At 40.8% G+C, this 14,243-nt stretch overlaps 1 protein-coding gene across 2 annotated transcripts in view; it reads left to right on the forward strand.

The window, feature by feature from the left end:
* Positions 1-14,243, forward strand: part of RASA3 (RAS p21 protein activator 3) — a 130,716-nt gene that overhangs the window by 58,351 nt on the left and 58,122 nt on the right. For both annotated transcript variants that reach the window (XM_030473698.1, XM_030473704.1), the window contains exon 4: positions 3,162-3,256. In XM_030473698.1, the coding sequence (XP_030329558.1) occupies positions 3,162-3,256 (95 nt within the window). The remainder of the gene's footprint in view (positions 1-3,161; positions 3,257-14,243) is intronic.

Genomic DNA, 14,243 nt, shown 5'->3' on the forward strand with positions numbered 1-14,243 from the left:
CATGCCCTGCTGTTTCCTGCCTCCTCCCGTAGTGTCTAAAAGCTTACACAGACCCGGAGTCTGCAGCCTGGGGCAGCTCTGAGGAAACCCGCAGGAGTGGCTGGGTGCCTCAGGTGCAAGTTTTAGAGTCATTCTCCACTGCCTGGCAGCCACCCAGGTCTTGAGAAAGAGCAGGGACAATGGGCTCGAAATTGGGAGCATGCTGAAGAACCACAAAGAGGAAAACATCCTGTAAGCGAGTGGTGGTAAACCTTTCTGACCTCTTGTATCAGGTTTGTCATCAAGCAGAATTATAGGCCCTTATTGTGTAGTGTCAGGTCAAATGACAGGTGCCAACAGCTTGTGATTATTGGCCTGGATTTAACCTGCTTCTAGTGAGGGCAGAAGTTGTTTGAGCCAGGTCAGGCGTAGGTCGGTTGGTGGCAGAGCAGTGACTGCATTGATGAGGGCAGGAGCTGATTGTGCTCAGCACCTGCCCTGCGGTACGCAGGCCTGGTGAGGAGGAGGTGGGTTGGGTGAGCGATGGACATAGCTAGTGCAGGTGTAGAGTTATAAATAGAAATTGTGCAGGGTGTTCCGGTATGCAGAGATTGTTTAATAGGGCAGGTTGTTTGATCTGCCCTATCAGTAATATACCTTTGTATATGTTTAGACTAACCAAAGTGTAGGCCCTTTTGTACACACGCACACACCCTTCCCCCCCCACAGTCGATGTTTGTCCTTTGTGGATCGTTTGGTATACAGTGAAAAACCTGGGATTCTAGCCAGCCAGGTCAGTAAGTTTCACTCATTAATAAGACTTGCTTGTGTACAGAGCAAACAGTGCTATTCAAACAGTTTCCTAATCAAAACAGTTGTACCATCATGTTTAACCCTCTTGAAGCTGGAGGCATGTACCATTGCGTCAAAACACTTTGTGCTGCAATTACGTACTGACTGAGCGGTCAAACCCACCTGGGTTATCTTGCCATCCTTGGTGCAGAGAGCAGTGGAACTCCTTGCTGAAAGAGGTGACAGTGATAACACACCACTTATGCTATGCACAGGTGCAGATGTTGCTGAAATCATCCTTGAGGTTTACGCAAGGATGTTCCCTGCATGGGAGGTGACTGTGAATGAGGCTGATTATGGGTGACAGTGTTTGGGAAGTGCATGCTACACTGCAGTTGGGTGGAGGATTTCTGCAAGAGATTAAAGGGTACAGTGAAGGTAGCAAGCAGTGAAAGTAAACAATTCCAAGTGAGGTCCAAAGCAGTTACTGGAAGGTCATGCGTTCAAATGTATTCCTCTCTCAAAATGTTTTAGAGAAACTAGGTTGCCTCCAAACTGCTGTGGTTGAAGAATAAAAGTAGAAGCTTTGAAAATACGCAGCCATCATCACATAGATTCTCAGCAGCATAACTTGAATGTTGTTCCAGCACAGTTCAGATGTCTTACCCTTTCTGCCATATTATTCTGGAGATTCGTGTAGTTTATTTATTGCTTGTCTAAGAAGTTTCAAGTCACTTGCTCTGCATATCCGGTAAAGAGCCTGGTAATGAATCTGCCACATTAAACTCTAGTGTAATCTTTGCCAGGAGATGGATCTTATAATTTCTATAAAGTACAAGCAGTGGAAGGAGAGTGCTGGTGGCAGAACGAACAAGATTTGGGTGTAATGGGTCAGCAGCTCTGTGGAAGCTAGAGCAGAAACCCTAATGGGTACTATGCAGGGCAGCTGTGGAACGATGGCAGAGTAGTTTAGAAACTGGGGCTGGAAATGTGGAAACTGGCACCAGAAGCAGCCCAAGGGTGACAGAAGAATGCAGCAGCAGCTGCAGCAGGGTTTGCAGAGCACCCCAGCAAACAGGAGGGCTGGGTGAGCCATCCGACAGCAGCTAAAGGAAAAGGCCAAATGTGAGGGAATGCTGAGGTGTAATAACTTACTGTTGGAACTTTCCTAAGCTTTGGGTTAATGTATTACTGACCTCTGGCCAAAATGCATGGATTTGGGAAGCCTTGGAAATCTCTCTCTCACTAGGACTGTCCATTGGTGTATTTTATCTAGCAGGATCTGGTTAAAGAAACTGTGCTTCTGCAGCAAGGCAGTTGCAAACTGTGAGCAACTCATTCTAGCAGAGAAAGTCTGCTACCAAACTACATTGCTAAAACCCATCTTTCTTGAGCCTCATGAACATCTCTGACTGCTCTGGATTCTTTCATTTTGAATATGCTGCTTTGCTTAGTGCCTGGGGAACCACCCAGCCCAAAGCTGCTCCCTGAGCTGCTTTCCCGTGCTCCTCAGGCATGCCATGCTCTGCTTCGTATACGCAAAGACAGATGCTTGGGAAGTTTCATTACCCCTCAGAGAGTGCTTTACGTAATGAAGATGAGAGACTGGGCAAGATAAAAGTTCCAGCTTCACGTATATATTATCCCTTGGCATGCATGTACATTAGTTCACAGCATGGAACTGGCTGCTGTTGCCATAACTACCAAACCAGCTAATCTGGTAGGGGTAAGAAGGGGTTAAAAATATAGGGAGGATGTGAAGCTCTACTGTGTGGTTTTTGGTTTGTTTCCCCTCCTCCTGAAGAGCTACTTGTGTGGGTCTGGGTTGCAGAACGCAAACTCTTCAAGGTTTGAGAGAGGGACAGAGTTCAACAGGGCCTCAAAATGAAGATCTGGGAATCTGCTGTGAAATAACGTCTGTAGTTGCTGCCCTTCTACAAAACTTTATAGTGAAAAGCCTGATCCTAAAATATCGATAGCAATAACTCTATGCATGGAACTTTCTTTTGGGATTGTTATAGACATCTGCCTCCAGAATTTCTCTCCAACAATTTTTGAGTTTTTTCTCCCACAAATTTGTCGTCATGTCAAAGAAATTATAATGATATTTTTGCTATAAGCGTACTTACAGGCTTACCCACAGAGCCCGCTGCTTCAGTCTGTTAGAGTATGATGTTAGGAATTTTAAAGTCTTTCACAACACAAAGTGAAAGAGCTGCTCATCAGAAAGAATTATGGATTGTGTAAAGAAAGGCTTCCTTGCTCTGAAGCCTTTCTTGACTAGGACAGTCCTTAAATCATTGTTTTAAAAATTGTTTTTGATGGAAATGTACTTTGGAGGAGCTGTATAGCATGTCTTAAACTGTGCTTCTGGTTTGTTTTATTTCCAGGAAAGGTAGCTATACAGAAAGAAGATCTGCAGAAGTATCATAACAGAGACACCTGGTTTCAACTCCAGCATGTCGATGCTGATTCAGAAGTGCAGGTGAGATTATCTTGGCAAGGGAGTATTTGTAACAGAGCCATGGCAGCTTTGTGGGTCCCATGGCTCTAGGACAGATGTGTTGCTTTCCTACAACAAGGAAGCACTTGTCATTAGTATGGTTTAGGTTTCAGTGATATTTGCAACCTGTGTATGTGTAAGGTGAATTACAAATGTGCATAAATCAAAGGGGCCAGGATTGTGCCTACAGGAATAATTAAAACTATGTGACCTATCAGGGTCACTGATACAAGGAGGGGTATGGTTATCTCAAGTATCAAATAACTTCAAAACCCTATAAATAACTGTTGATTCCTCAGGGAGTGGAGCCAGCTTGAAAATAAAATCTGCAGGTACTGTTCTAAATAATTATGTAGGCAGGTTGTCACAGGAATGGCAACAAGTACATCTCAGATGAAAAAACCCACTCCTTGCCAGATTTCTAGGCCCCGCTCCAAACCATGGGAATGCTGATAATTTTATCACTTCAGCTCCATTTAGGGTTTGGTACTTTACACATTTTGGTACATGGTGAGACTTCTCTTTTTTTGTACTTACCCTCTTTTGAAGCAGGTTCTATTTTCTATTACAATATTAGGTCTTGTGAAACAATAGCAAAGCAATGTAGCAGGATATCAAGTCAATATAAATCAGTTACTTTTTTTCTTCTTGTAAGTATTTATTACAGGTCACTTTATAACCACAGTATTTGCTTAGTAGGCCACAGACATGAATGTCTGACCTGTGCAACAGTCTCCACTAAGTGCAAAGGGAAATGCTGCTTAGATACTTCTGTGTGGTAGGGTTGGACATAATGTCTTGGTTTTTCAGTCTGCATGCACGTCTGCACATACCATGTGAGAAAATGACATTTACAGTGCATACTCATTCCAACGTGTAGCGTGCTTGTCTATGGTGAAGCATTCTATATGATAAAATACATTTAAGGTTAGGTGTTCTGTTTATTTGGAGAGACAAATAATACACTGTTGTGCAGGTGATGCAGAGAAAACCTCATGACAGCCTGTTCAGTCTGTGACATTCTCCTTTAAAATATTGATCCTTTTTAACGCCTTATTTCAATGTCAGTGTTGATGGAAAGGCTTTTAACGGCCTTTTAACTTTGAAGTCTTTTCTGTTTTACCCTGGTCTCCCTTTTTTCTTACCCCAAAGCCTCTTATGATACTGACTCGAAAACAATAGATTTAGTGTTTATTTCCTGCAGGATATGAAAACTTTCCCTTTGTAATTTATCAGTAGAAGGCGGCCAATGTTTGGATAAGCTTCTGCATTGCTTATTTTGTTACAATATTTACAGGGAGTGAGCTTGTGGAAGCTTTTTAGACCAGGGTGCTTTCTAGGACAGCACTGATAATCTTATCTGGGGACTCATAGCAGACAGGTTTGCAGGTAACTCTAGCTTTTGGAGGGATGAGGAGCACGGTAGTTGCTGGAAAGCATGTTCTCTGTCTGTAGTTGTTTGTACAGTTTATCACTTCCGCTGTTTGTATCTTTACAAGAGCCCAACTGTTAAAAGCTGTTTCTGGGCTCCGTGATAAGCATTTATTACAACTAGTGTAAATATGAACAGCACTCTGATGATTTTATCCATTTACTTAGATGTCCCACAGTCTTTATGTTAAGGAGACTGCAAGAGAGCTTTGTTTTCCTTGATAGGAGGAGATTTGTAGATACTTTGTGCGAATTCTTATACAAGTGAAGATAGCCAAATGAAGGAGTATTTTTGTGTTTGTATCTCTTTACATTTGTGGTATCTCAGTTGTATCTTTTTCTAAACACTTTTTCTTTTATAAGAGAATAAAGAATACGTGTGTTAATGGTAAGTATTTACACGGTATTACTCAGTTTTTTCTCTGATTTTAAGGAAAATAATTTAAGAACTTTATGGTGTTAACTCTTGCAGCAAATCATACAAATACTAGTAGTCAAAAAGCAATTTTCATGTGCCAGCTATCAGTTTTGTCATTCTAGCAGTTGTCCCCATTGACCACATAATCTAGTGGGTTAAACATTGAGCCATGTGCCAGGAACTCCAGCACCTTACTTCTGGTTTTGTAGGTCACTGGCCTTAATACTATTTTCCACATTGTAGAGCGCTTCATGGCTATTTAGTTATGCATCACAGCACCATATTGAGGTAAGCCACTGTCAGTCCAGAACATTGAATACAGTGAGAATAAGTGTCAGAAAAAAATGTGACTGCTTCAGGTTGCAAAAATCAGTGTGAGAAATTAAATAAACAAACAGCATCAGAGAGACCAGGTTTCTAATTCTTTCTAATTCATTAGGCCGTGATATGAAGGAAACTGGGTGACTGCGATAAGCCTGTGTAGGACTTTACTGTGTGCAAAGCCTGAAATGATCCAGTTTTTAAGAAGACCGATCACAGTCAGAAACTGAAAAAACAGTGTAAAATTAATGGATTGTTGAAATATTAGTGACCTTGGGTGCTGTGGTTCTCAGATGCTCAGTCCTGCAACACATTTGGCCTCATTTTTCAGAACAGAAGGAATGACTTGAAATTACGGATAACAACATTTGTGATTTAAGAACTGGTCTATCTGAAGTGTAATGAGTAGAATTCACAATTTTGTTCTTGACATGGTTTGGACCTCACAAGTGTGAATTCCTGAAATGGTACATATTTTCAAATGGCAATACTGTTTTCTCTCTTCATACATATAGAGGGAATAGTATGTGATGTGGAGATTCCTCTTTTTTTGTGAGTACAAAATAATAAACCAAACAATTAGAACTCCAGTGTAAACAGAATATGAGTGGATTTCTTAATGTTTTTATGCTGTTTTCTCAAATTTTATTCTGAAGCTATAGCTCGTAAGTATTCTGATGCTGTAGAAAATAAATAAGCCTATATATAAAAAAGAGTAATCAAAATATAAGTGGCAGTGTTGTTTAACTCCATCAGATGTAGTTGCCAACGTGTTTAGCTTGAGGCTTTGCATTCGATTTTATGCTTTTCCAATGTTGCTAATTCTTAATGTCTTATAAAGAAGTTTTGTATTGTCAGGAGTGCAAGGTGAGATTATGACTTGATTAACTTCATTACAGACAAGGACGTTATTGACAGCAGGACTGTGTTAATTGTCAGCTTTCACAGATATGAGCAGTATTGTCATAATACTTTAATGCCACATCCATTTTTTGCTTGACAGCAAGATGTACCATCGCTCATCTTGAAGAAAGAATGAGGACATTGTCTAGGCTAAGAGCTGCTAAGAGGCGGGTAATCTCCCCACCACTGATGCTGTTCAGTGTGGTGCACGGTCCCACATGAAGCAGTATAGGCGCTGCGCAGCTGCTCAGCCCATAGATGTAGGCTGGGCATTTCCCACGTACATGCCCTTTGTGGCTTTGGTTCATCATTTGGTCTAGCAAATGAGCTTATTGAGAGAATAACAGCATAATCAGGTGCACCTGAATTTCCCTTCATCTGAGTGAGTGGATATCTGTAGCCATCGGCAGCACACAGTGCTGTGTCATTCATCAATGGGCTGTAATTGCCCCTTGGGCTCGACAGGCATTTATTCTGTTGGTATATCAATACCCCTCACATCATACTGGCTTGTTTTGCTCTCACTAGTTTGAAAATAACATACTTAATAGCTTGCTGTAGTTGTGTCAGTGTATACCCCGAATGCTGTTTAGGTATAGCCTGATGCTGTTTAGGTATAGACTGGGTGATGAAACAACAGTTGTGCTAAAAATCATGAAGTTTGCGGTGCTCTGTGGAGAGCAAATTATGAAACTCCAGCAAAATTGTATTTGTTTGGTATAATTATTTCTTATTTGGCATAATGATTTCTTATTAATATTAATGAATATTTAATTTTAAAATATACTAAAATGTGTTAAATGTTATCAGGAAGATTATTATGCAGAATGCAACTTGACAGCAGTTGTTAAATGCATAATTGATGGCTTAACTTTTCAGACTGGAAAGCTTGTTCTTAAGATATGAAGGTGTAGCCAGGTGGGTTTGTGCAGATTTAGATGAAGGAATTTTAAGTTCCCATCTTCTGATGGAGCTGCCTGTTCCTTAGTAACATCTGGGATGTTACCACGCCCAGAGCTAAATACCCAGTACAAGTGCCCAACCATTTCAGTGGGAAGTAAAAGAGGAATTGAACCATTACTGAGATAGTCTAACTTTTGCGTTGAAATAAGACTGAACAATCAGGCAGCCTCAGCTGGAGAGGGGGATGGACTAGCAACAGAAGACATACCTTTCTAAGCTGTTTGAAGTCAGTAAAAGCATGACATTGCACACTTTTTATGGGATATGTCTCTCTTCTACTAGCCATTTGTCTTTCAGGACCTGCTATATTCTCATTCTCATGCTTTTTGAGGACTGGAAGTGAAAATTGCCATGCTGCTGTGTGTACATCTCTCTTGATCCATGAATGTTTGCCTTTCCTTCACATGCACAAGTTTACTCAACAGTAACTGATTCACATATTTGCCTGGGGCTGTAGATGACAGATGTTCTCAGCGGTCCATGTGTTCTCAGTGGAATTTAAGCCCAAGTGCACATGCGATCTTTAAAAGGCCTTTGCTGTTTTTGAGTAGTTCCCCCTTAATTTTTTTATTCACAGTAACTTCAGGCCTGCATAGCTCAAGTCTGTTCTGTGAAGTTTAAGCTTTGCAACCCAAATACCCTTTGTGTGCATGTAATTAATCAGTGAAGTGGTTAAAGATCCAGAGATACTCCGATTAATATCAAAATATACTAGCACACTCTAAACCATGTAGTCTGTATATGCCAAAGCGGGGGAGAACTGCAAGGAGAGTTAGATCATTCTGACACATTTTCCTGTGCACGCTCTTGCTTTAAAAGTTCTCCTTTTCAAGTGTGCTTTGAGTTACTTCCTCCACAGCACTGACAAATGTGAAATGGTCAGGTTCTCTTACAGCCGAATTCTCAAGTATTAAATGACAGAGTGCTTTTCCAAAGCCAGTCGTGCTCAAGGTCTTATGTAAAACTCATTGTTGGGAACATAAAAAAACTGACATAAAAACTTGAAAATTGCTCATTTCCCCTTCCTCCTCATTAGAACTTTGATGTGTCTGAAACATATCTATTTGGCTATCAACTTCAGGACAAAAAAAAATAAGGCATGTAAAGGGCAGATAACCAACACTGAGGAAGCAAATTGTCTCGCATTTTAACCTTCTGTACTCAAAGCTTTGTGTGAAAGATTTACTGATGTTAAGAAGTATTTTCTTCAGACACCAAAAGCCCTTCCTCCTCTTTCCATCACATTAGCATTTTGCCCACACAGGCCTTTGACTATTGTTGATTAATGTGCCTGTTCTTGAGTATGGACTGATACGGGTGTCAGGGGTGGGCTATACATCATTAGTGGAAAACATTACTTACGAGTATGTTTGGAGAGTACACCTAAAATTCTGTTGTCGTACTGGAAGTCGCTGCTTGCTCTGAAATGCTGCCCGTATATTAGCTGGAAGGCACTATTAGCTATCCAGGGCACTCCGCACTGCTCAAAATAAACCTTTCCTCCTTTGTCAGGACCTTCCCATTGAATGCAGAATCTGTATCCCAAGCGTCAGGCTTCATGAATGAAATCCTGGCCTTGCCAGGGTGGGAGTTTTGCCATGACTTCAGCAGAGCCAAGGTTTTACCACAAGCTTTTGAATTAGCTCTTCTCCATTCAGTCCTGTGTGACAGTTAGAGAAGTTTATCCCAGATCTGCAGAGGAAGCTGAAAGTGTTATCTGTTATTTTCTTTTGCCCTATCATCATAATGTCATGGAAGTTGCCACAGTCTCTCTGATACCTGCCTGCTTCCTGTTCTGTATAAATCAATGCTTTTTTATATGTGTAGAACAAATTCCGGTGTTGAACTGGAGTGGCTCTGATGCTAATTGTTACTTAATAATAGGGCTTTGAAGATAAAGTAGGTTGAGCAAATTCTGTTTAGGAGCAACTGCATAGGACTCTGTCACTCCAGTGATTAACAGCATTATCTAGTCTATTGAACAGTTAAGAGCATTGCATGCCCACTCTCCAACACATTAACTGTCTTTGGGTAGGTATTTAAATACTTCTAGCATAAAGGTTTGTCACTGATGCATGTTGTAAAACCTATGGTAAGCATGAGTATATGCAAATTGTAAAAAGAAGCAGCTGCTTCCAGGTTTGGTATCAGCTTTTCACCACACACAGGAAATAAATGGGTGTTACCCTCTATTTTATGAACTGTGGCTTTCGGGTTTCTCCCAGTTGTTTTGAAAAGAGATGAAATTTCTGTTTTGATAGGGTGGGAAGATTCTCAAGGCTATATGCCTACTGGCAAAATAATTTCAGACAACTGAATCATGCGTCTACAACAATAAATAAATAATGTTGGTGATAAACAAAAAGGCTAGTTATTGACCAGATCCTGCTTTGTGGCAGGACTTCCTCCCTATGTGAATGTAAGGGTGCAGTATTCAAACTTATCAGTTTAAAAGGGTAAGACAGTCTATCTGGTTTTGGTCTGTTACTTTTCAAAAGCTAGTCTGTAACATGGCATGTGATAAGGAGCAGCTACTGCTGAGTAATAAATTTACATTATTTCAAAATAACATACCTGGATTCTGTATCTGTAGAACACAATTTGTCAGGGGAAATGAAAGCCAGGTGGCTTTCATTCACAGTATCTACATATTATATTGCATCAAAGTATTTTGAGAGGAAAACATGAGTAATTATAAGGAATTTGGCCATATGGAGGTATTCTTCCCTTAGAGAAACAGGAAGGCTAACGTTGTGCCATTTGAAGATGTTTGCCAGTTAGTGAGCAATTCTGACATGCTTGCACAGACGGAGACCAAGCAGACATCAGTTCTGCTTTGTCTAGCATTTGTGAATCCATGAAGGGTTCATTAGAGCTTTCCTCAGTGATAGACTGGATTTTGTTCCAGATTCTTGCTTTCCGTGCTGTGGTCCAGCAGGCAGGCTGTGATCTGGAGCGTGATCCTTAGACCTTTCCCAGCCGCCTGCTGCCCTCTGCTAAAGGAAGGAACAGCTGTTACAGCAGCAAATGCAGACAACAAACAAACTCTTCCTCCTGCTCTCAAACCTGCTTTTAGGCTGTGACCTCAAGTGAGGCTGCTGATAATGCTGCAGGGCTGGATTTACCTAAAGCAGTAGCTGCACTGTTGGTCTTTCCTCTCCTACTCCTTCATGGACAGCATTTAGTGAGCCCTTAGAGTCTGGGTCAGTTTTATTGTTTGCTTTTAAGCTTTACCAGTGCCAGAAAATGACATCTCAGAAAGCTGCCTAAGAGGGCTTCAAAGTAGACTGGATCTGTCTAAGAACATTTTCTATATTCTGAAATAAAATTTGGAAAGACAGAGAGATCAACAACACATGTTATCCCATGGTTTGGAATGGTCTGTGCAGTGCTGAGTTCTTCCAATGCTCCTTTCTCCAGAAAATTTGCAGCAAAGGAAAGTAAACCAACATATCAGGGGTATTATGATCCTAAATTTAAGATTCCAGAATAATGAGGTGCTGGCATTAGTCACAGGCTGTGGTTCATGTCACCTGCTTAGCCTAGTCCTCTCCTACAACCCATCCCTGTTGCATCTCTTCCGTTCTCCATCTCCAGGACCTGGGGTGGGACTGCCTGCAGTCACTCTGTAGCAGCAGGAGGAAGAGCAAAAAGCTGAAGGTGGGTCTCAGACCCTCTTTCCACACTCCTGAGTAGTGAGCAGAGTTGAGCTGAGCTGCGGAGCTGACAAGGTTGGGAACTGTGCTGGCATAAGGGTCCCCATGTGGGATAAATGTTTGGAAAACTGCCATGCAGGTGCACTCCCACATAGAAGGGGAAATGCCCTAGCAAAATTGGGTAGGCGAGTGAGAAGTAGAATGATAACAAACCTCTTGTCCAGCAGGTTTAATAGGAGACAAATACCTTTTTTAGGCGTTTCTGTTTCTATTGTTCTTTTGTAGAAGAGAGAATTACAGTGCTGTGTGTGCCCTGCATATGAAGATAATTTACTTTAATATTCAAGCAAGCGAACAGTAAATACTTTTGGTATGTTTTTTAAAAGTGAAAGATTTCTAAGAACTTTCACAGTAACAAAAAGGATGGAGTTGTGGTTGATACTTCCTTAAAGATATGATTTAAGAGATTTGGTGGATTTGGCTCCTGTCTTTTGAACTTAGGCAGACTGTCAGTCTTTTGTGCATTTACTAGAGCCTCGGATAGAGAGCACAGAGGTTCCTAGTGTTTGTCAGTGTTTTTCGTAAATCTCTCCCTGAAAAACCAGTTCACATCTGGTTTGAGTTAGATCAGATGTTGCATCTGAATCTACAGTCACTGGCTCATGTGGCGTATGTCAGACTCCAGGCCAAAATGTGTGCAGAAATGGCTCCCAGTGGTGTCCTGGTAACTCTGCAAACGCAGCCTCTGAGGCCCACACTTGTGCAAGATGCTAAAAGTGCTTCATGCCAGGATGGCAGAACTTTGTCATAAGAATAGCTTTAGGGATAATCTGTGGTTATGTGTTTTCTTTTCTCCTTCAACATACTGTGTTTAAATTAAGCCACAAATTTGCAACTGCTGGAAACATGATACAGATAGGTAGCATTTGTATACTTTTACTTGCTTTACAACTGCTTTCTGGTGTTTCAATCCACAGTAACTCTCAGCTGCGTTCCAAGGAGAAATGAGGTGGTTGGAGACAGGCTTTTCCTGTATCTGTAAAAACAGGACTTTGAGCCTGCTTTTTGTTTTCGTTCCAAGCTTACAATCAGTTTGTTTTTCAGGTAGCTGTGCATGTAGCTCTCCCTGATACTTGTGAGTGTTAAAAAATGTTAACAAGACGGGGACTTGATTTTATTGCTTTTTAGTAAAGGGAATATTTAACAAGCGTAGTATAGTTTGGGGTTGGTTTTGGTTTTTTCCTCAGTAAGGCCCTTTAAATGTTTTGTTTGTTACAGATTTCCTTTTGAATGCTGTCTACTTCCCTACAAAAAAAATCAGTCTACTGATGGCTTCTTTCATCAAGAACTGAAAAATGGAAGCCGGCTGGCCCCATTATGTGGTGTTAGATGTGATTAGGAAGGACGTACAACCTATGAACCCACCCATCCATATCAGTCAGCGTTTATGAAAAAGGAAGTGTTCAGCAGTTGAGTTGGCACTCCTTCAGCTTGTTCCTTGAAAAAGTCCTACCCTTCCAAATGTGAAGGGTATGTTAATGAGCATAACTGCTTCTAGGAACATCCTGGAATATTTTTTAATGAAAATGTTTTTAGTAATTAATGCATTCTACTCCAAAATTGTCAAACCTCCAGCTGCTTCTCTGAGGTTTTTCACTGTACTCCATTTAGAAAAGCTTTATGGCCTGGGACTGATCCTAGGTTCAATCCCTGGCTCTGCAGCAGGGATTCTGTCTAAGGAGGTCCAAGCCACGGTGTTTCAGCTGTAAAACAGGGGCAAAATATTTTTTATCCTGCTGCATGATCAGATCTTTCCTGCTTGTAAATGCATAAGTGAGTGCACCTGGTACAATTGGAGGCTCTTGCTATTATCACAGTAGTTCTTTTAATAATAAAAATCTGAATTTCTTATAAACTGTTGGTAAATACAATATTGGTAACTCCCTGTTTCTGGGGTACATTTAATCCAGTATAGGTTGACCTATATTGCTTAGGTTAACTGTTGATTTTACGATACTGATTTATTTGCAGCTTTCTCTCTTCCCTGGATTATCTGGTATTTTATAAACCCAATTAATGCCCTTGCTCGGGAGTAAATTTACTCAGATGAATCCTTATGTTTTGCCTAGCAGTATAATTGATTTGGGAAAAAGCATTCTGTTTATGTAGGAGTTACATTTCCTGTGAATTAAACCTGCAAGTATGTTGCTGTAGCCTTACTTTAATGTATTTATGCATTTGAGTTTTTAACTGGAAGTAAGGAGGTGTTTTGGGAATAGTCATAGGGCTGCTGATCCCAGTGATCCCATGACCTCTGTTTTGCTGTCTGATGCTTTGAGATGCTTTTTGAGCAGCTGATCGTTTTCAAAGTCTTCGCAAGAGAAAAATGAGAGTCCCTCCAAAAGAGGCAGCACTGTATTTTTGTGCTTAATGTAGCCAGGAAAATGTGTGGAGTACTGCTGACTTCCAAAGGCTTTTTTGCAGCTTCATTTCTAAAATAGGGAGCTTTCATCTTAGTCTGTGTGAGATTGAGCAAATGGGCACTGTAAGTAAGTTTGTATTCAGGCTAACCTGAATGAAGCATTCTTATTTCCTGAGAGAGGTTAGTCGTGACTTTAAGAACAGCAGAAATATTTCTATAAAAACATTATCTTACCTTCTTGGTATTTTTCTACAAAGGGATATTTCCTCTAGAGTTTATAAGTCTCTGTTGCTGCCTTGTAATTTCTTCAAAACTAGTATTTGTTTTGATTTGTCTAGTAAACGTAATACGCAGGATATCAACAGATATAGCAGCAGTGGTTTTTTCCAGGTTCATAATATAAATTTGTGCTCCAGAGGCTAGTGGTTTAGCTCCTGTGATAAAATATGTGACCAGTGGAAGAGAGAACAGTGAAGACCAAGGGAAAACATGGGAAAACAGGAAAACTAAAGCCAGAAAACCATCCTGCTTAACCAGAGTTCTTAGCTGGTTGTGGGCTTAGCCCTTGTTATGCGTGAGTACATAGGCACTGCGGTAGAACTGAGTCTTAAAGAGGTGGGTCTAGAAGTGGCTTTTATGCATTTGTGCAGAGAAATCCTTCTCTTATGCATGAGGACAGCCTTCAGTTTGGAAGAAGATGACAGATGTTGACATTTGCGTGCACTGACAGGGCAAAGGACGATACATGTCTTGCTGAAACAGACATGAATCAGGAGTCTGACAGCCAAATGCAACCTGTTTGAGTTTCACCTTGTTTGTTTTTATTGTTTTGTTTAAAAGGATGCAAAAGACACT

This window comes from Strigops habroptila, chromosome 2, assembly GCF_004027225.2.
Source record: "Strigops habroptila isolate Jane chromosome 2, bStrHab1.2.pri, whole genome shotgun sequence".
NCBI classification, from domain to species: domain Eukaryota; kingdom Metazoa; phylum Chordata; class Aves; order Psittaciformes; family Psittacidae; genus Strigops; species Strigops habroptila.